Source organism: Camelus bactrianus, chromosome 6 (assembly GCF_048773025.1).
Source record: "Camelus bactrianus isolate YW-2024 breed Bactrian camel chromosome 6, ASM4877302v1, whole genome shotgun sequence".
NCBI classification, from domain to species: domain Eukaryota; kingdom Metazoa; phylum Chordata; class Mammalia; order Artiodactyla; family Camelidae; genus Camelus; species Camelus bactrianus.
Window position 1 is genome coordinate 79,568,100 of NC_133544.1, and position 22,108 is coordinate 79,590,207.

The 22,108-nt window shown below is 34.5% G+C and overlaps 1 protein-coding gene across 7 annotated transcripts in view; it reads right to left on the bottom strand.

Moving 5' to 3' along the window:
* The window catches only part of GABPB1 (GA binding protein transcription factor subunit beta 1), a 61,284-nt gene continuing 39,176 nt past the window's right edge, over window positions 1-22,108 (bottom strand). For 3 of the 7 annotated variants that reach the window (XM_045524158.2, XM_010965299.3, XM_074366102.1), the window contains exons 5-9: window positions 21,622-21,769; window positions 21,154-21,267; window positions 9,190-9,375; window positions 6,165-6,280; window positions 1-1,502 (exon numbers count right to left, since the gene is read on the bottom strand). In XM_045524158.2, coding sequence (XP_045380114.1) covers window positions 1,350-1,502; window positions 6,165-6,280; window positions 9,190-9,375; window positions 21,154-21,267; window positions 21,622-21,769 — 717 coding nt within the window. In that variant the 3' untranslated portion in view covers window positions 1-1,349. Of the gene's footprint in view, window positions 1,503-6,145; window positions 6,281-9,189; window positions 9,376-21,153; window positions 21,268-21,621; window positions 21,770-22,108 lie in introns of all 7 variants that reach the window. The other 4 variants (XM_045524159.2, XM_010965300.3, XM_045524157.2 and 1 more) reach the window with 4 other exon arrangements.

The window sequence follows — 22,108 nt, forward strand, 5'->3', positions numbered from 1 at the left end:
TGTGGAAAAGATATTTAATTGTAAAATAGAAAAGTAGGCTAGAGTACAGTTTTAAGGGTAATTGCTTCTTTATACAGTATAGGTAATCTAGAAGGGACTTAGGGTTAAACATTCTCATAAAGCAATAAAACATTAAAAAATAAAACAAGAAAAAAAGGGCTTGAAGTTATGTTTTACAAAAAAAGAAGGAACAGTATGTCAGAGTTTAATGTCCATACATTGTGGAATTTAACAATATTGTGATGAGAGCCAGTCACAGCACAGACAGTTTTCACAGGGAAAAGTAAAAGTTATGTTAGACACATCTACAGCATCACTGTAGTACAAAAAGTTCTTGTTCTACATACAAAAGCAATTTTTTCCATAAGAATAATTTCCTAGGGTGGGAAACGAGTCCATGAAATATTTCAGAAACTCATATGCTTTGAGTTTCCCAAAAACATTATCTTAAAATCCAGTGCCTTAAAGTGCTTTCATGTGGAAATCATGATAGAAGGCACAGAATAGTTTCACGTCCCCACTACGAAATTTTCAAAAAAGCATAGATTTTGCAGTTTGCAAATTCAAGGTATTTTGTAAGCTGCTCCTTCCAAGAACATTGTCAACCCAATAAAACCAGCTGCTAGCTTACGTAGTTTCAATGACCTATAGAATAAAAGTTTTTTTTTTTCTTCCTGGTAACTTTCATCATCTTTGTGGGAAAAATACCTATGCAAGTGATGCACTTTGAAATTATAAAACATGCAGAATATGTACAAACAGAAAATTTTTAAAAAATATTTGCTTCATATACATGTAAATCTACTTGGGTATAGCTGAAATGCAACAAATATAAAAATTTGCTTTCTAAAAAATGTTTTCAGAGAATCTGAGACAACTTAAAGCTGTACAAAGACTTCCTGGGAGAAATCTTCTCTTCATACAGAAGTTTATACCTACAGGAGTAATTCCAGCATCAGTCCACCACATAATTATTACACAACATTTGGTCTAATCAACGATCACCCTTAAAACTGCTCTGTTTCTGAGAAATTAAGGTTTGTACTAAAATCAAAAAGAATTCACAAAAACAGTGGCTTATTGTGTTTTTGGATCTCTTCAACAATCTTTATCAACTCATTTGGAACTGTAAAAAAAAACTATTTACAGAATTCAGTTTTAAATACATTTCACAACTTCTAAAGTAAAGTTTTATGTTACAAGAATTCAGGGCTCATGGCTTAAGTCCAACTATCAATCTGTAGTCTCTTCTATTATCATGTCTTCCCATGACTGCACCTTATTGTGTACAGTTCAAGATTGTATTCTTTCTTGACCAAAAGTAAACTCAAACTACATGTTCATTGCAATTAAACAGCTTCTTTATTAGTCTGAAGGCGAGTCATAGCTTCTAGTTTCTGTCTGTAGGCCTCTGCTTCCTGCTCTTTCTTTAGAAGTTGCTGTCGGTATTTTTGTGCTTCTCGATTTGCTTCATCCAGCTGTTTCTGAAGAGCTTCTCTCTCCTAATTTAAAAAAAAAAAAGTTTTTTTTTCGATTGTTGCAGAAATACATTAACACATAAAAGCATGCATCCTTCAAATAAAAAAAATTTGCAGTAGCTAAAAGTAGCCACCTATTGGTATTTCCTAGACATCTTGCCTTTTCAATCAATTCACTTCTAATCAAAGCCCTGATTTTGTGCTCCACACTATGAGATATGGATTAGTTTCTGACCTCAAAGAAATTCTTTCCTAATAAGAAATAAGACTAACATAATGAACCCAAATTGGGTACCTGTACTTTTATACATACTACAAAAAACTAGTAAAGAACTTTAAGAGGGACATGTACATAACCATTCCTCTTCACATTTCTGTGATGTTTTTATCTAAAGGTAATAATTATAAAACAGTATTTATTGATCACCTATTACATTGATTAACAGGGTGATTTCCAATAACAAGTCTCTAAGAAAGATATTATGCCCATTTTACAGATGAGGAAAACAATGCCCAGAGATGATGTTGCTTTCCCAAGGTAACATAATAAGGAGTCAGGTTTATGAGATTCTATTACTACTGCTTTAAAACTATCTTCCCCTGTGAGAGCAAGCAAGACTCCTCATCTTTAAAATGAAGAGTGCTGGTCTAGATTAGTGTTTCCTAAATTATATCATTGTACAAACCAATAAAATACTAATGTGATTCATTATATTATACAGAAATAAAGTATATATATTAAATTCCTCAATAAATTGAGAGGCAAAACACAAATCTGGTCCAACAAAAATGGTATTCTTTGTCCTCCTCTTCACTCTGCCCCTATACAGTTGCCTAAGGGAAAACATTTCAAAGATTTCTTTCCTACACCTAAAGTAAGCACATGGACAAAAACTCAACTTGAGAGGGCCCAGGCTTAACCTCATTACAGAAGCCCTCATATTGGGGTGGGAGCTGAAGGTAGGACTAGTAATCACATAAAAGGCCAGGTTCACACTGGACAAGACACTTGACCAGAGAGAACTGAAGGGAAAGGCGAAGGGGCTGCAGCTTGTTGGGGAGGAGGTCACTCGCTATGAGGGTCTCTTCCACTGCCTCCTTGGTCCCTGTCCATTGTGAACCCCAGCAGATTCCCTCCCCTTCACTATGCACATGGTCTGCAAGGAGGAACATGTGCAATACTCCTGTCTTCCTGTAATCCCACTCCCTTCCCCACACTGGGAATGAAGCTAGATCCAACATTTATTTTTCCCATGGGTCCACCAAATGTGGGAGTGGTTGATTATACAAGTAGTCTCCAAATCTTCCAATTACACAAAATGTACAACTAGAAGAGAGGTGTGCCCTCATCTCCGAGCTAAGAAATGCCCGAGCCCTAATCTGCTACCCTTTTTTCCTGACTACAGGCAAGATGTCAGAGTAGGAACAAGTCAGAAAGGCCACTCAAGAGACAAGCCTCATGCAAGCAATTGACACTAGTCCCTGACAGTGAACTCTGCAGGACTTTGGGCACACCAATGCACAGCGTGGGAGGCTAGACACCAACCCCCGCCACCATTTATGCATTCACAGCCATGCATAAATGTTTTACAATTTTACATGTACTAAGAAATAAGATCCTTTGGCAGCCAAAATTTTGCCTGAAGGTTTTTTTTTTTTTTTTAATGGAGGTGCTGGGGATTGAACCCAGAACCTTGTGCTTACTAAGCATGTGCTCTACCACTGAGCTATAACCTCTCCCTAAGTTTTGAATATGGATAAAGACTTGTCCTGATTTGGTAAGAAATACTGGGAAAGATTAAGTCTAAGGTATTTTCCAGTATTACCTATTTATTCACACTTAGAAACAGCAAGAGACTCACAATTATTTCAGAAGATGAAAGCAATACAGAAGATATTTATCTTCCACTACAACTCCAAACCCAAGCAATGTATTATTACATTAGGCAACAGAATAGAGCAAGGAAGGACTTTGAGTTTGCTATTTTACTTCCAAACAACATTCTTGAATTCTGCTTCAGCTAGTAGCAATTGTTTTTTAACAGTTTATCACTTTTAATATGTAATATTCAAATTTATTTTACTTTAGCTATTATAAAACCAAAATATCATTAGTGATTTATCTTCTACCACACCTCAATATAAATTTTAGAAGACAATAATAGCAACTAATAGTCACTGAGCACTTACTATATGCTCAACGCTATACTAGTTCTTCACACGCATTCTCATTTAAGCCTTACAACCACCTGATAATTAATGTAGGTGCTATTATTTTCCCCTTTTTACTGATAAGAAGTAAAGCCTTGAAAGGCTAACTAACCTGACCAATCACACTCAGAAAATTATCATTCAACCCTAAATCGGATTCCAGACTCATTCTGAACCACTGAAATTTTTTTTTCAAAAAAGAGAAATTGGGCAGGGTGTGTGAGCTGTCTGCTTGAGTGTAAACATCAGTTTTCTAACTGCCATGGGCCAAATATGATCCTGTTTTTATAAATAAAGTTTTGCTGAAATAACACCATACCCAGTCATTTCCAAACTGCCCATGGCTGCTTTCCCACTACAGTGGCAGAACTGAGTAGCAAAACACATGCTGTAGGATGTTTAGCAGCATTCCCGGCCTCTGTCAGTGGCATGCCTCTCATTGTGACAAAAACATCTCCAGAAATTGCCAAATGTCCCTTGGGGTCCAAACTGCTCCAGCTGAGAACCACTGCTTTAGAGAAACTTTTTGGGTTAATGGCCAAGCTATCACTTAGAAAGGAGTATAAAAGTATACTTCCAAGACAACTCTACTGGTCATCCAAGAAAATAAATTCAAAAGAACGTCTTCATTGACTATAAGAAAATGATTACCTGGTTTGATGAAAACATTGGAGGTCTCTCTTCATTCTATATCTCCTACCCATCTCTACCATCTCTACTTATTCTGTGCTTCAAGGTCTCTCCATAGTTGCTCTAAGATCATGCAACCTTGACTTGAACATTTCCAGTGATTGAGAATAAGATTTCCATTACCAGAAAGCTCTAATTACTAAAATTAAGCTAAAACTCTAACTCCCTGAAATTCTTTATATCAAGCTAAAATTCCATCTCCCTGAAATTCTTGCTCCTTGGTTCTAGTTAATTTATATACCTCAATTCATACTTTCCTATTATTTGCAATTATTCTCCTTGCTCTCTGAAAGACTGTAAAAGAGGAATTAGGCTGATCTTTGAAGAAAACAGCAACTTTCACCGGTTGTTAGGTAAATAAAGGTACAGGCTGCACATTCATTGTTTTAAAAATGTTAGATTGAGTCAGTTACATTCAATAAAAATTCAGAGATTTTAAAATGTTTTATTAAACAGTTAAAGCAAAGTACATGACAAAATCTTTTTCACCTATATGCCAGAAAAAAAATCACCTAATCAGTAAAAGATATTAAAAATTATTAAATAATAAGTACACTAATACCATTCAATGACGTAAATTGTTAGTTTGGAAGAACTTCAGTGTACTGAGTATCTCTTTAAATTTTGAAGAAATAAAACAACTCACCCTCAATAATTAAAGTCATAATTTTATCAAACATTCTAGTTAAACCATGAATCGAACTTTTCTTAATTCAGTAACATATTCTTTGAGATTGTGGCCAAAGATGTACTAGACTTACATTTAAGTGAATTTGGGCAAGGATATTTTCTAACTGTCCGCAGTCAGAATTATGTTGTCTTTAAGTGACATTAAAAAAAAATCCCTCTCTTTTCTGTGATGAAAAAAATCTTAATGAAGACGTCCTAAATATTCATCAATATTTACTATTCTTATATATCAGATATTATCAACATGTATATAATGACTTTTTCAATTCTCCTAAAAACCCCAAAATGCAGATATTGTTATCCTAAATTCTAAGCTGGGAGAAAATAAAACAGAAACTCAGAAAGATAAGATAATTTGCCTCAAAGCTAATAGGGGTTCAAATCCAGTTCATTTAATTTCAGGTCCAATATTCTTTACATTGCATATAAGTTTATATCAAATGTGGGGACATAATTTTATTTAGTCATGTAAGAAAAAATCCTGTGAGGTATGGTTTGGTTACACTTACACACTAGTTTACACTTACAAACTAGTTTGGGAGAGGGAAAAAAAAGATAAATCCTATCAACCGTTAGTCTAAACTTAGTTTTCTTAAAGGGCTTAATAGTGAAACAAGCAGCTATCTATGGCTTTTTAAAAAATAATGCAGTTGACAAACTTCAACATTCTTTAAGAGGATCTTTCAGCCCAAATAGGCATTTGCATTTCACTTTTGAAAGGAAAAAAAAATTTTTTTAGTCAATATATAGTGACATTTCCTTTAGTGATTTGTGAGAAGGATGTATGTAAATTTAACAGAAAATAAAGGATGGAGTGCAAGAACCAAAGACATTCCAATGTTACCACGATGACAGACTTTGTTACAAACAAATTCTTCACTCATTCATTCATTCATTCAATGTTTATTTATTGAAGGCTTGCTATATGGATAAGGCAGAAAAATTAGACAAAAAATACTATGACTTTCATTCTATATCAAAACAATACTGTCATTAATAAATATAAAAGACAAAAAAAAAAAAGAAAGAAAGAAAAGTAAATCGAATTTATTTTGGATGACTGCAGCAAAACACACCGGGCAAAAGACTCCTTACTTCTATTTCTGCAGACTCCACCCGGTTTTCAATTATTTCAATACATTGTCTCTTGGCTGGTGGTTCTTCACTTATAACAGTTTCTTCAGCAATGTCCGTTGCTGGTACTGTTAATACTAAAATAAAAAAATGTACACATTACTTCATTTTCAGACAGGTTTAGAAGAACTAAAACTAGCCTTGACATTGTTGATGCAACTCATCTAAAATAAATACATTTCAAAAATAATCATTTCAAAACACTGATTTGCTTCTTATGAGAAATGCCCATATTTGTCTTCACCTTCTTGCTTTTTTACTGAAAAGTACTGAATGTTTAAAGTACCTATTTATTTTCTAAAAATTTAATAGATATTATATTCATTCACATGGGCTCAAAATTGAAATAATTTAACAAGCACATTTTGAGAGTTCTGATTCCACCCCTGCTAACACTGATCATCTCTTTCCTTGGTTTCTTGTGTATTCTTTTTGTGTTCATTTATGTAAAAACAAACATGAATATACATTCTCATTTTTCTTTCTTACACAGCAGGTAGCATACATACCAAAACATACGTACAGTAGATACACTGTCCTGCAGCAGCTTTTTCCATTCCATATATCTAGGGTATCTCCCATCAGTACATACAGAGCTTTCTTTAATTTAGCTGCATTATATTCCACTGTGTGGATACACCATTATGAACATTGTTTGTTTATAAATTTTGCTTGTTTTTCCCTGGGGTGTCAGACTCTGTCCCAATTTTTAGTATCTCCTTGCATTAATTGTAAACACATACAGAGCGAGAGACTATCCTTGTTTTGCACAGCAGTGCAGGAATGTAAAAATGACTGTGCAGTCTGAAACTATGCAAAACAACCTTAATCATCAATGGAGAAAATTACAACTGTCCCATAGCCTTTAAAGTTTTTTTGTGAAAATATTAAAAACTCTCCTACTGTCATTTATAAATGTAAACAAATTAAAAATAATAAAATATTATTTGTTTAGTACAATGTAGTTAGAAACATTAGAAATATTGAGAATTAAAGTATTTCTTCTAACTCATATTACGCTTATCAATTCACTCAAGAAGAATTGAGATTCTTACATCTGTTTCATTGGACTGTCTACATAGTCTATGTACTTATATGCCAGTTACACATTTTTAAATTATGTAGGCCTTAAATGTTTAATTTTCAGTAGGTTCCTCTCATTGCTCTTCTTTTCCAGAGTTTTCCTTACTCTTCTTCCCTACTCCTCTCATCAGTATAAACTTCAGAATCTGTTTGGCAAGTTGCACAAAAAGACCCAGTGATCTTTACTAAGGTCTGAATTGTGTCCCCCTCAAAATGCAAATATTTAAGTCCTAAGCCCCAGCACCTCACAATGTATTTGGAGATGGGGTCTTTAAAGAGGTAGATAAGGTAACATGAGCTCATTTGGGTGGTTCTTAATCCAACGTGACTGGTGCCCTATAAAGAGGTGAGGACACAGACAACACACACAGACTGAGGGATGGCTATGTGAGGACACAGCAGGAAGGCAGCCACCTGCAAACCAAGGAGAGAGGCCTCAGAAGAAAGCACACCTGCCAGTACCTCCACCTGGGACTTCCAGCCTCTAGCACCGCAAGAAGATGCATGTCTGTTGTTTAAGTCGCCCCGTCTGTGCTGTTCTGCCATGACAGCCCTAGAGAACTGCTAGCACTGTCTTTTTTTTTTTTTTTTTTTTTTTGGTATCACTTACATTTATCAATTAATGCAAGAAGAATTGAGAGTTTTATGACAGGGAGTCATCAAGAGTTTCTTTCCATTTGTTCATCAATGAGATTAGTCTGTGAGTATAATGTCAAGTTTTGGAAACAATCTTATATCTGCTCGATAGAAATACTTTGAAAGTTTCTTCTTCTCTATATAATTAGAATTAGTTCTTCAAAGCCTTGGGAAAGTACCTGGGCCTGATCCAAACCTTGGACCATCCCCAGAAGACTGAATCACAGCAGGAGAGAAAGGCCTCCCAGGCTTCACAGGTCAAGGGTTTCCTCCTCCAACGCTACAGCAACATCTTTCCTTGAGACCTGGTCTCTCTGTAGTGCCAGACCTCCACTGTCATTCGAAATCAAGCTTGGTTTAGGAGAACTTCTACCTCCAGCTCTTCCCTTCCCCAATTCCTTCACAGGCCATGAAGGGGCTTGGTCTCTGCAATTCTAGTCATTTTCTAAAACGTTATGTGTGTACACACTTTTTGCAGGGGAAGGGGGTCAGGGTGGGTACTGGATGCAGGGCGATGCTTGCTGCCACGATGCTGGCTCAGGTAGGAGCTTTCCGTACCTTCTCTTTCTGCTTCCTCCAGCTTTCATGCCCTGGTCTATCTCAGCCCTACCTGCAGCACTTCCTACTGGGCCCAGTCTTGCCAGGAGTGTATACGTATTGATGATTTCTGAACTCAATTCCTTTTCTGGATACATGATTGTGGGTTTCCCGGAGGGTTCTCTTGCTTTAATGGTCTTAAGATGCTTTTGGTAGCACTTAAAATATGGAATTTTGTGGTTTTCTCAGCCTTTTCGTTTCACTGCAATTGTTAACTGGGGCTTATCATCCATCTCATTACTCTCTTATTACTCAAGAAGAAAGAAAATGGGACAGTTATCAGCTAAGCTGCTTAAATTGCCACCATGTTCCTACATCAAGTCCTAAGTCCAACTTCTTTTTAAGTAGCCTTTTCTCACATGGCATTTTCAAAAGCCAGTATGATATCCGAATTGCATTAAATGGCCAAGGAAAGTACTCTCCAGTGCTGATTTTGAATTATTAATTTAACCTCATTTTCCAACCAGAATACTTTGGGCCAATTCCTCTTTCCACCTAGTATACATTGAGAGAAAGCAAGCTAATTTTAAGCAAATAAAATTAGGCAGTGAAGTCTGTTGCAAAAGGTTACAAAAACATAATTTAAGGCAAAAATAAATGCTGTGAAAAACATGTCACAATTTCCTGAGAATTAATAAACACAAACTTCATGTAAATGCCTTTTACCAACCTTGTTGTCCATCTGGCATGGTCACAATGATGGGCTGACCTATTCCACTGGTTGGAATGGAGTGCAAATTTCCAAGCTGAATTCCATCTGTAACTATTGTGATGACTTGCTGACCCCCTGAACTAACTACTTGCTGAATTGCACCATCCACAGATTCTGCAGTAACTACTTCCTCCGTAGCCACTACTGGAAAAAAAAAAAACAAAAAACGTAAAAATCAAAGAACAGATATAAAAGTATGAATAGAATTTTATTTTTATTTTGCTGCTTTTGATGTTCCTGCTTCTTTCTTATACAGAAAAGCTTTTACCTATTTTTTAACTTCAGTATCCAGCGGTGTTATACATCTATGTAAACAGTTGATTAGAAGTCCTACAATTTACAGTAAGTGAGTTCCAACATCTATGTGTGCAAGTGTTTAAATGAACTGTTTATCTTCATTTAATTCTACGAGGTACGAAATGTGTGAGATCTCCTAAGGTCACAGATATGACAAAGGTTACACCAGCTTAGTAAAATTCCACAATCTCAAGAGAGAAAATATTGTGTGTGGTTATACTCCATTTACACTTACATTTCCACATCCAACAAAACAGGGAAATCTGTATTTTTCAAGTAGACAGAATAAAAAGTATTCCCTTTTTGGACTATGTGAGCAGAAGTTGCCTTGATAATAAGTGGCACATAGATCTGGTATTATATAATAGTGAAAAAATTAATATTTGCATAAATAAAATCCAAAACTATGCTCTCAATATTTTATGAGAGGCTCAGAGAGAATTCTGACAGCTGAAAACAGCACTCCTTGCCATGCCTGGGTAAAGAAACTGCCAAAATCCTTTTCCACGGGCAATCTGATGCTTAACCACGAATCCCAAAAGACATACACAGGAACATGCATAGCAGCTTTACTCATAATAGTCAAAAACTTGAAACAAATCAGATATCCGTCAAAAGTAGAATGGATAAATAAACTGTGGTAGATTCATGCACTGGAATATTACCTAGCAATTAAAGTGACTAAATGTAAAACATGGATGAATCTGACAAAACTCATGCCAATGGGCAGAAGACCTAAATAGAAATTTCTGCAAAAAAGACAAACAGATGGCCAATGGGCACAGGAAAAGATGCTCAACATTACTAAAGAAATGCAAATCAAAATTACAAGAGAGATGCAAATCAAAACTACAATGAGGTATCACCTCATACCAGTTAGAATGGCTATGATCAAAAAGTCTACAGATAATAAATGCTGGAGAGGCTGTGGAGAAAAAGGAACCCTCCTACACTGTTGGTGGGACCATAAATCGTGACAGCCTTTATGGAGAACAGTATGGAGATTCCTTAAAAAACTGAAAATACAAACTACCATATGATTCAGCAATCCCACTCCTGGGCAAATACCCAGAGAAAGTTCTAATTCAAAAAGATACAAACACCCCAAAGTTCACAGCAGCACTATTTACAATGGCCAAGACAAGAAAGCAACCTAAATGTCCATCGACAGGTGAAACAGATAAAGAAGATGTGGTATATATGTATGATGGAATATTATGCAGCCATAAAAAGGAATGAAATAATGTCATCTGCAGCAACATGGACGGGCCCAGAGATTATCATATTAAGTGAAGTAAATCAGAAAAGACAAATATCATATGATATCTTTATATCTGGTATCTAAGAAATGATACATATAAACTTCCTTACAAAACAGAAACAGACTCACAGACATAGAAAATAAACATACTGTTATCAAAGGGGAAAGGAAGGGAAGGATAATTAGGAGTTTGGGATTAGCAGATACAAACTACTATATATAAAATAGATAAACAACAAGGTCCTCCTGTATAGCACAAGGAACTATATTCAATATTTGGTAATAACATAATGGAAAAGAATCTGAAAAAGAATATATATATGTGTATGTATGTGTGTGTATATATATATATATATATATATATATATATATATATATATATATATATATGTGTGTGTGTGTGTGTGTGTGTGTGTGTATATAACTGAATCACTTTAATATACACCAGAAACTAACATAACATTGTAAATCAACTATACTTCAATTAAGAAAAAAACAAAAAACCATTCTGAGCGATGTAAATCAGACACAAATTACGTGCTGTATACTTTTCATTTATGAACTGAGCAATGATTATACAGGAGTGATCACTTTGTGATAATTCATTAAATTGTACACTTATGAACTAAGCACTTTTCCATATGTATGTTACACATCAATAAAAAGGCATCAAAAGGAGTAATGACAGCAATGGATTATAACATTGAATTTTTTAAAAAATCCATTTATCCATAATAATACCTCATGAAAAAGGAGAGAAAGGGGGAAAGAGCACAGATCTTCTTGACAGAAGAATGACATCTAATTAACAAAATTTAAAAATTATCACTGTAACCCCCAGCATAACAACTGATTCAAGCAAGCATCACTAATGCATGTTAACAACACTGGTGAAATGTTTTTGGGAAACATGATGTTCAAATGTTCTCAAAGTATCACATCGAAGATTAGCATTAGTTACAAAGGGGAAAATGTGTCTATAAAGACCTGGCAGTCACCAGTCTCACCAGGTGGTCAGAATCAGGATGGCCTGACATTTTGTGCCTCCTGATGTGATGTGATGAGAGATCACAAAATATCACTTGTGTTCTTCCTGGAAATGTTTGACCAGAATCTAATTATTAAGAAACAAATAAATCTAGAATGTGGGTGATCTCACAGACAACTGGCTTAAACTCTACTAAGATTCCAATGCCATAAAGAACAAGGTTGGGGGAGACTAAAGAGACATAATAATTGAATACAATGTATAAACTATGATTGGATCCTGGATGAAAAACAAAGTTATAAAGGACATTTGGGAGGTAACTGAGGAAACCTAAATATGGACCATATGTTGGATAATATTACTAAATTAATGCTGACGTTTTTAGGAAACATAAGAGAGCTGTGACTATATAGGAGGCTGTCCTTGTTCTTGGTAGATACATGCTGAAGAATTTAAGAATGAAGTGACATGATGTCTGTAGCCTACTTTCAGATAATTTGGCAAAACAAAATCTTGTGCATGTGTGCATATGTACGCATGCATGAACATAAAGGCATGGCAAGATGTTAACACTTGGTGAATACAGATGAATGGTATAAAGTTCACCCTCCAACTTTTCTATGGGTTTTGAAAGCTATCAACGTAAAAATTGTTTTAATATAACTAGTTCTGCAAAAAGAAATGACAGAAAAACTATTTCTAAATGATATGGGTTTTTTAAATGATACAGTTTTTTAAAATGTGTTTTTGAGGCAACACTTTACTAAAAGTAAAAGTATAACTAAATAAAACCATTCTTTCCTGAAGTCATGCTACCATTTGGATACACAATTGCGCTGAAAGTCACTTAGGTTGCTACCAACTTCCAGCAGAACATCATGGATACCAATGACCACAGGATTTACTACTTACAGAGAGGCCCTAATTATATAAACTCCTTTTTTTTTTTTAAAGGCAAGTGTACTGGGACCTTAGTTTTCAAGAATGAACTCACGGCAACAGGCCTGGCTGTAACCCTGTTCACTGTGTTATTTGGGGAATCAAGGGTCACAGTACAAACCACAGGTGATATTCAAAACGCAAACAACCTCTATGTTTTGAGTTCTCTCATTTTTTTGTTTGTCTTAAACTATAATTAGGCTTTATCACCAAGCACTTAAGAAAATTTCAGGAAGATAATTATAAAATGAAATGTAGGGCATAAAAAATAGTAATAGATTCAGTCGAACAACTACTGAGGTTTTCAAATACACTAATTATTACTTTGATTTTTAAAAAATTATCCATATGAAAAAGAAATATTCACTCTGGTTGAATGTTAACTACAAGTAACAAATATTTTAAAGCATAATCATATGTAAGAAATTTCTGAGATCACACACAATCAAGGCACAACTCAAGAACTTTCATCTTGGCACTATTTGCAATGACTGTCATTAAAATAATAGAGTTCTTGCCTTTCATCTAAAAAGCTTTCTTTCTTTTTAAGTTGTGCTATGGTAAGAAATTTAAGAAAAAATTATAAGGAAACCAATTATGTAAAAAAAAAAGTACCTCCAGGAACCCTAATAATAACCCAACAGTGAAATGTTGAAACAAGTAAGAATAAAACAGAAAGCCTAAAAACTTTGAGTGCTATTAAAAAAAATATACATATACATATCTCCAAATATAAAACTCCTGGATAAAAAAATAACTGTAATAAATAGTCATTGATCTAATTTAAAAGTCAAGTTGTTATATATGAAGAGAGCCTAGATAATCTACACTATCTTTGAAAATATTTGAGATCTCTTATTCAACATGACTTTTGAGTTATAATGCCATAAAATTCAACTAAGACAGGGAAAAAACTATCTTTAAGATGTTATACAAGATTGAAAACTCTATATGTATATACATATTTCAACAATAAAAAGGAAACTATGTTTACTTAAAGAAAAAAATAACATGTCAAAGGTGTTACTGCCTTCAATTAAACCTGAAATCTTAAAAAAAAAAAAAAAAAAAGCAAAACCTAAACAATCTTATGAAGCCCAGTAACTCACCCTGAAAGCCAATTCACTTTCATTGCTCTATTTTAGGGACAAAGAAAAAAAAATGCAAACGGGATCTGGTTCAAATTTCAATGTTAGTAGAAAGGAGGAAAACAGCCACCAGATGCATTATATCTTTGGAAAAACCACCTTATTAACAATTAGCAGAAGTAGCTCTAAAGACAAAAAGAAGGGCAGTCACAGATGTCCATTTAATCAAGGGATTATATAGCTGGGCCAAAAGAAAGAATAAGGCCAAGCTATGCAAAATTAACATAAGACTGCAGGCTAGAGCCATCAAACAGTGTTTTATGACAGTTTATTTCAAAAGGACCAAACTACACTGCAGATATTACTGCCTACGTCTAACCAATTTTAACTTCCTATTTTACATCCAAATAACTCACAAATCCACTCACTTCTTATTGTCTGCCGGATCCTAATCCAGGCTAGCTCTATTTCTTCCCAGGTGACTGTATTAGACTCCTAATAAACTCCCTTCCAGAGCCCACTAAAGTAATCATTTTTAAAGTCCTGTATAATCTTAACCTTCAGTCATCATGAGTGACTCTCCCACTTGCTGAACTCAGCCACGCTGGCCTCTGAGTCCTCTGAAAGGACAAGTTCTTTCCTGCCTCAAAAGCTTCACTTGTCCCTCTTTCTAAAATGTTCTTCCCCCAAGTTTTGCTCCACTAATTCCTACTTAATCCTTAGTTTAAATGTCTCTTCCTCTAGGAAGATTCTCTGACCCACCAACTAGGTTGAAATCTTGTATTCTTTATATCAGGAATCACATTTGTCTGAGTGAGTAACTGCTTAATATCTCATTCTACCAAAAGACTACATGTTCCATAAAGATTGGGACTGTGTCTGACTGCTTACCATTTTCTCTCTAGCACTTAGCATAGTACCCAGGACATAAGAGATATTCAACAAAAAGCTGTTCAATGAATGAATAAATAACAGTTTTCTTGTTGTAGATGAATAGCTATTTGTAAACCATTAAATGGAAATTTCAGCCCAAGAACAGTTTTGAGTCATTTCTTTAACATAAAGTGTGATATACCCCTTCATGAATTTTTATTACGTGTACATTTTTGTTTTGTTCTAAAACAGGAAGAAACAGAGTAATGGTGAGAGGTTACTGGAATTCTGATTTTTTTAAACAATTTTTTAAAACATTTTTTAATGGGGGCTGTAATTTAGGTTCGTTTTTATTTTATTTTTTTAAACAGAGGTACTGAGGATTGAACCCAGGATTCTGTGCATGCTAGACATGTACTCTACCACTGAGCTATACCCTCCCCCTTGATTTTTCAAATAGGAAATACCTATAACAGATCAGCCTGTGGAAAGATAGGGTAACATATTCATTCTTCAGGGCACAACTCAACCTCACCTCACCCCACTCCCCTATCCCCAGGCCCCAACTCCAGCTACAAGTAATCTCTTTTCTCTGAAGAACTATAGTAATTGCCTAAATAATTTATTTACAAATCTCTTATGTAACAATTTTAACCTACTCTAACTTTTCACTTATTTCTTATTTCTCTAACAAGATTATATGTTCCAACTGATTATAACTCTCCCCTCACCTTTTCCCTGGCTTTAGTTTCCCTCCTATCCTAGGCTGGAATACTAAATTTCAAATTTGTTGACAATTTTTTGGAAAAATAGCAACTACAAGCTGGCTCCAAAATAGATGCCTGATCATTCTTCTTCTAGAGTAGAGTCAATTAAGCTCCAAGCTTAAAACCATGAAAGAAAACAAAACCTCCCTGATGTATAGTACCTGTAGGCATTTTTAAGTTTTGACGGCTCAGAAAGATAGTTAAAAATAGCATTGGGAAGCAGTGACTCATGGAGAGATCAAAGTTTTGTTTCTGCACATAGCAGGCATAAAACTTAGTATAGAATACATGCTCAGGTACCTTACAAAATAAGCTGGCCAAAAATACAGAAGTCAGCAGTCACAATGTTTAATCCCTTTAGTTACATGCACAGGAAAATATACTCTGAGAACACTTCAAATACATTTCAGGAAGATGCTTGCTTTTCTAAAATTAGTGAAAAGAGCACATAAGAAAAAAAAACAAAGTATATTTTAATAGAACCTCTGCAAATCTTGCCAGTCAAATGAAATGTTCAGTTGTGCCTAAATACATGAAACCTGTACATTACTTTCTGATGGTAAATCTCCTACCTGGCCAGGTAACTACTATGACAAAATAAATAAAGCAAAGGAATTCAAATACCAAAGAGAAAAAAATAGACCAAAACTGACTGCAAATTAGACTAATTTGGTTCTAGAAGATGAAATATCAGTCAAAAGAAAAATAGTTCCTAAAATTATCAAGCATAATGATGGGAACTTTCAGCAAATACGGTAGATACATACCTAAGTATAACTTAGAGGTAAGTTAAAAGATGAAAAGGAAACACATTCCCTTAGTTTTAAATAGGTAACCACATTTAGTCCCCTGAAACAATTTTCTTTTTTATTAAGAGGTCAGTAATATTAATTTTCTTTAAATCACAATTTTATCAATGCTTACTAATCAGTACATGTTAGAGATAAAATTTCATAGGAATTACTATAACCTACAAAATTTTTCTAATCTATTTCAGAAGTCAGTGTGTTAGAAACTTAAAGTAAAGGCACATAAATTAGAGGTAAGTAAGACCTACTGGGTCTATAGCCTATTGACAGTAAATAATTACTCTGTTTTATTTTTAAAGTGCTCAACATGTTAACATTCTTCTAACCTCAGTTTGAGAAATTTGGTCTCGATAACTGATGTCATATTTTTGTTTTAATTATGTCCTAATTACCTGAAACCTGCTCCTTAATTATTCAATTCTTACAAAAAGATTAAGTAGCAGGCATAGAAATATACTCAATTATTAAAACTATTAAAGCCAGTCCTCTCTCCCATATCTTTTCCTTATTGAAGGAGCAGGAAGCAAACTAACAGACTTCCCTGATGCTGAAACTGTCAGCTGATTTATTCTGAGAAGTCCTGCAGCTTCTCCCTTACTGCTTTTGAGCTAAACAACTCCCAAACTTTTCCATTATGCTTTCCCCTCCCTATACATTCTTTACCAAGAATAGCTTTAACCCAGAGGCTATGCTCCAGGAAGGCTGATAATCTCAGAAGAATGGACAGACCCCGTGGAGTTTCTCCAGGAAGATTCATCCAGGTTAAGAGGAATGTGGCACCCTGTAAAATGCCCTGATTGTTATCACCTTTTCTGTTCATCCAGTTTTTCTATAAAACCTCAAGACCCCAACCCCAAGATGGATTCACAGTCTCTAAGGCATTATTAGCCTAGAGTGACTTCCCTTTGCCTGGCAAAGCAATAAAGCTCTTCTTCTCTGATTCTCCCAAAACTCTACCTCCAAGTCTCAATCCATCTTTCAGGGTATAAAGGTCGGTTCTGCAGCAACATTATTAGTGATTCATCTATGTACCCCATAAATCTTACACATAAAAAATGAAATAAATACAAAATGTATATTATTCAAGCAAATCTTTGTTGGAGTACACTTACGATCTTTTAGATATTTACTATGCCCAATTTATTAATAGTAAAAAAATACACTTTTTAAAATCTGGATCAAATTCTTAAATTTTGGTGTGCCATCAGAATCACCTTTGGGAACATGTTAAAAATATAGATGTTGGGGCCCTACTCCAAACTTAATGAATCAGAATCGTCTAGGGTAGAACTGGGGCAAATGTATTGTTGAGAAGGTGATTCTGATTCACACAAAATTTTAGACCCCTGCTCCTGTTGACATTACATATTAATTCAAACTAGTTGAGAGGAGTTCAAATGAGTAGAAAAGTTGAATTACAGAATATGCTGAAGAGTATAGCCTTCTAATCATTGGGTACCTAAATTAACAAGGTAATTCCCAACTATTTCCAAGCAAAAATCCTAGTAGTTTGTTTTAATAATGTAAAAGAGAATGACAATTATTTTGTTAATGTATGAGCTGCCTGATACTTCTCCTGAATCAATTCCATTCCAGAATTATGAAGGATGTTTTAAATAAGTATTTTGAAAACTGTGGGCATACTTTTAAAGACTATAAACTTTTTCACTGATTTATTTCCAAAATGAGTAAATTAATTTCATGTATCAAAAGATAGCTATATTCTCCCTGAAAAAGAAATGAAAAATAAATAACTTAGCATTTTGATTTATGTATCACTTTCTTATGAGTTGGCTGAGTGTGAATCAGTCCCTTATATTAACTCAGGCTATACTAATAAAATATTTCTGAAACATCAAAGCTGAAAACTAAACCTCAGTCAATGGTCAATGACAGTAACCTAATTCAGATGACTACTGTGAGAACAAAATGAGATAACGCATGTAAAGCACTTCACATAATAACAAGTGTATAGCAAGAACCCTATATACATTAACCAGTATTTTTCTATAATTCATTATGCCAAATTAAACTTATGGCTTATACCAACTGTTTCATCATTTGTTTCTGGCTTGTCCCTGGACGGATTATTAACATAGGCCTAAAGGCTCAGGAACTGAAATAAAACCTCCCATTAAAACAATTTAATAACAATGAACATTAGCAGCAAACTCTTCAGGGTATACTACGACTTATCAAATTTTTTTTGTACTTCTATTGAACAGACAAGAATCATGAAAACTATGCATGGAGATTAAAAAATTTAATCAAGCTGGTTAAATGTCTGGAAAAACAAATGTTTATGAGGAAAGAATTCAACTGGAAATAAATGCTAGTAAGGAAGCAATTCAATGAGATATTCTAATCATCAAACATTGACAATCTGAAGTTATATTTGCCTGTAACTTCAAGAAAAGACAGACGTATCATTTGGTTTCACAATGAAAGCACTATAGATAGACTTCCTTTATGAGGTTCCCATTGGATTAACATTAAGATTTGTTTTACATGTCAAAGATGGTCTTAACGTAATCATGAAAGAGCTGTTTAAAGCCATAGTTTAAGTGAACTGGCATGGTATCCTGACTATCACAAATACCTTCCCTTTATGTACAGGACCATGTCAGCCAGCTAGCCTCCATTTCAAATGCAGTCCAACTGCTGCTGAAGTCTGGCTATTTGGTATCAGAAGATGTACTACTTAGCTGGTAACAGTAATGAATATGAGCAGTACCAATTAGTGTACTGATGGTTCCTACATTTTGTTCTTCAATCACTTAAAACATTTATTTCAATAGACTGCTTCAACAAACACACCTCGGGAGTAAAAGTAGGAACAGTGATGCTTTTGTTTCATATAAGGCAAAGTAATAATCTCACAAATATTTATTCCTATCACAAACCAAATTATAAACATTCTAGAAGAGACTAGTCCACTGATCACCTGAAGAAACTGCATAGAGGAAGCAGTCTATTTAGTGGTCACAGACACACACACAGCTTGGGAATCAATCAGACCTTGAGCATAATCTTCTTTCACCACTTAATAGCCATGCTACTTAGGGCAAGATTATTTAACCTCCACAAACCTCAATTTCATCGTATACAAAATAGGAGTACTACTTTATTTCCCAGAACCTAAGATGTCCTTGAAAAAAACATACAAACATTTCTAAATCAGGATGAGTCTGACAACTGATGTTAAAAGGAACTGGCCAGCCAAGAGGTAGAGAAATAACTTGACTGAGCATGTGCAAACTGAGCTGTGAGAAGATTTTCTTTATGTGATTACACACCTCATCTGAGTTGTTTACACTGGCGGCAATGTACTCACCTGAACTTTAACTTAATTCAACCTCTTAAAATGTCTTCAACAAGATTCCACTATGTGTAGCATTGAAATGAAAAATTATTGTGTTCATAGAAGACTGTAAGTTACATGCAACAAGAGTCCATTAAGTCCATTAAAATTACTAATTCTCTCAGACTAGACCACATATAACATTTTCAAAAGCGGACATTAGAAGTTGGTATGACCAATTTATGGAGCCAAACATCTAAAATGTCAAAACCTCCAGCTGACTTTGAAGAAAAGTTTAATTTTTAGAGACATATATTTTATGAAGTATAAAGATATATACTGTATAAAGTATAATCTTACAAAGAAAAAGTTTACAAGCTTAATCAGATAGAAATCCACCAATGAAATTAATTTTCTTTGATATGCTTATGCAATTACAAAGGTGCTGACGAGATCCAAGCATAGGTTATAAAAGCAGTATGTCAATACCATGATGCACATAGCTGCTAATGGCCAAAAATGATTCAGAAAAATCTTAAGACTCTCAAATATAAAGGTTTAGATTCAAACATTGATTATGATGCTAAAGAAGCTGGAGAATGAATAAATGTTTATTATCATAGTTAGAGGGGAGAGCGGGAGAGAGACAGACACACAGAATGAGAGATAGGCAGCCCCTTCTGCCAGAAACAAAACAAAACAAACTTCCTTCAATCAGTAGCACCTTAAAGAGTCAAATCCAGTAATATCTACCTTCAATCTTTCTGGTGAGGATTAAATGAGATCATTAAGTAAAACATCTGTCACAGTCCACAGGACACACAATAAACATACAGTGAATTGTTGTCATTATTATTAATCACACTTTGAAAAAAACAATTTAATGAATGACAACAAATTATTCTTTACTTTTATAACACTGGTCTAGATATAATGGCTTAAACTACAGTAAGAAAAATAATTTTATGGCGTTTTTAAAATTCCCTAATTAAAAAAATACTTTACTTACATAATTTCAGCAAGAACTATTTCAGTTAAGTATAAAGGTAAGCCTTATCTAAAATAGATAATACTGTTTGTCATCATTTACCCCCAGCTTATTCTTTAGTGGTGGTTGTTGGTATGCTATTTCCTATTCTGTCAGTCATTAAGCTTTTACATCATTTTAATAGAACTGACAAAAAGTAAAAGTTATGAAAAAGACAGCAGGTTCCTATGTATTTGTCTACTTTATTTATACAAAAAGTCACAGACAAGTAAAACAAAGTCAAAGTGGGTACAAAAACATGTTTTCTGTAAACCACAGAGGTTTGTTTTTAATTTTAATTAAATTAAACTTTATTTTAATTAATTGCCAAGATTTACTATCTTTTTAAAATCCAGATTTTTCAGCTTCCCATGAAAAAACAGAATCTGGCAACACTGAGCGTATGACTATGATCAGCTAGAGCTGAGCAGGAGATGTACCCTTGCCCTGCCCCACTCTCCTCAGGTGGCCATCTCAACCCGCCCTCTTCAGCCTTTTACATTTCCTTCCTGGCCTTTGTAAATAATTCAGTCTCCAACTTTTAATGTACACATTTGACTTGTTTTTCTAACCTGGAGTTTCTGAAGAATTGGACAACGGAGCAGATGCTTCAGCTAAGGCAGCTAATGTAGCTAATACTGATGTAGAGGAGTTTCCAAACTGAACAGCAGATACACCCGTTTCATCTATGAGAAAGGAGAAAACAAGTTTGAATTTTTAAGAAACTTAATCCAGTGCATTTTTCTGACAATCTATTTTACTTTATTCAACTCTTAAATAAAGCTTAGATAATACCAGTTTTGTGAAAAATGAGCCTGTATAGCATTAAGTTTTGAAAGGTAATACTGCAGTACATTTTGCAATATCATCTTTCTTTCGATTATTTTGTCTCATGAAAATTTGGTTTTTGGCAATTATAACAAAGAAAACCAAGGTGGCTGATATAATCTTACCCTCATTCTCCAACAGTCCTTTCTTAAAAGGATGAACACCTACTAAAGCATAAAATCCCAACAGCTATCCTATATGCATCTCAATACCTGTTGCCTTGGATGAATTTTCTGAAGATACCAGACCTGTTAGGTTCACCACCCCTCCAGGTCCAATGATAAACTGCGGTGTTGCAGCATGTATCGTCACAGTGTCAGGACTCTCTGGGTTTGTGTTGATTTGGTTCTGCATAGCAATCTAGGGGACAAATCATCACCATGTTTTCAGAATTATAAGCAGAACACATAGCACAGACACTCAATGTAGTACAAACACAAATATAAAGGAACATTCTGTAATCTAAGAAGAATCATATAATACAAAATTGAAAATCTTTGTTTATGGTCTACTGAGAGCACAGTGGTAAATCACAGGTATGGCTTTATATCCTAAGTTCCCTGTAAGGCAGCAAATCCCATGTGAGGAGAAATGGGTATCTGAAAGGCTTTTATAGAACACAGTTGAAAGATATTCTGCTGCCCTGTGGCTACAGAAATTAAATTATTTAAATCAAATTATGTCCTTTACTATATTCAG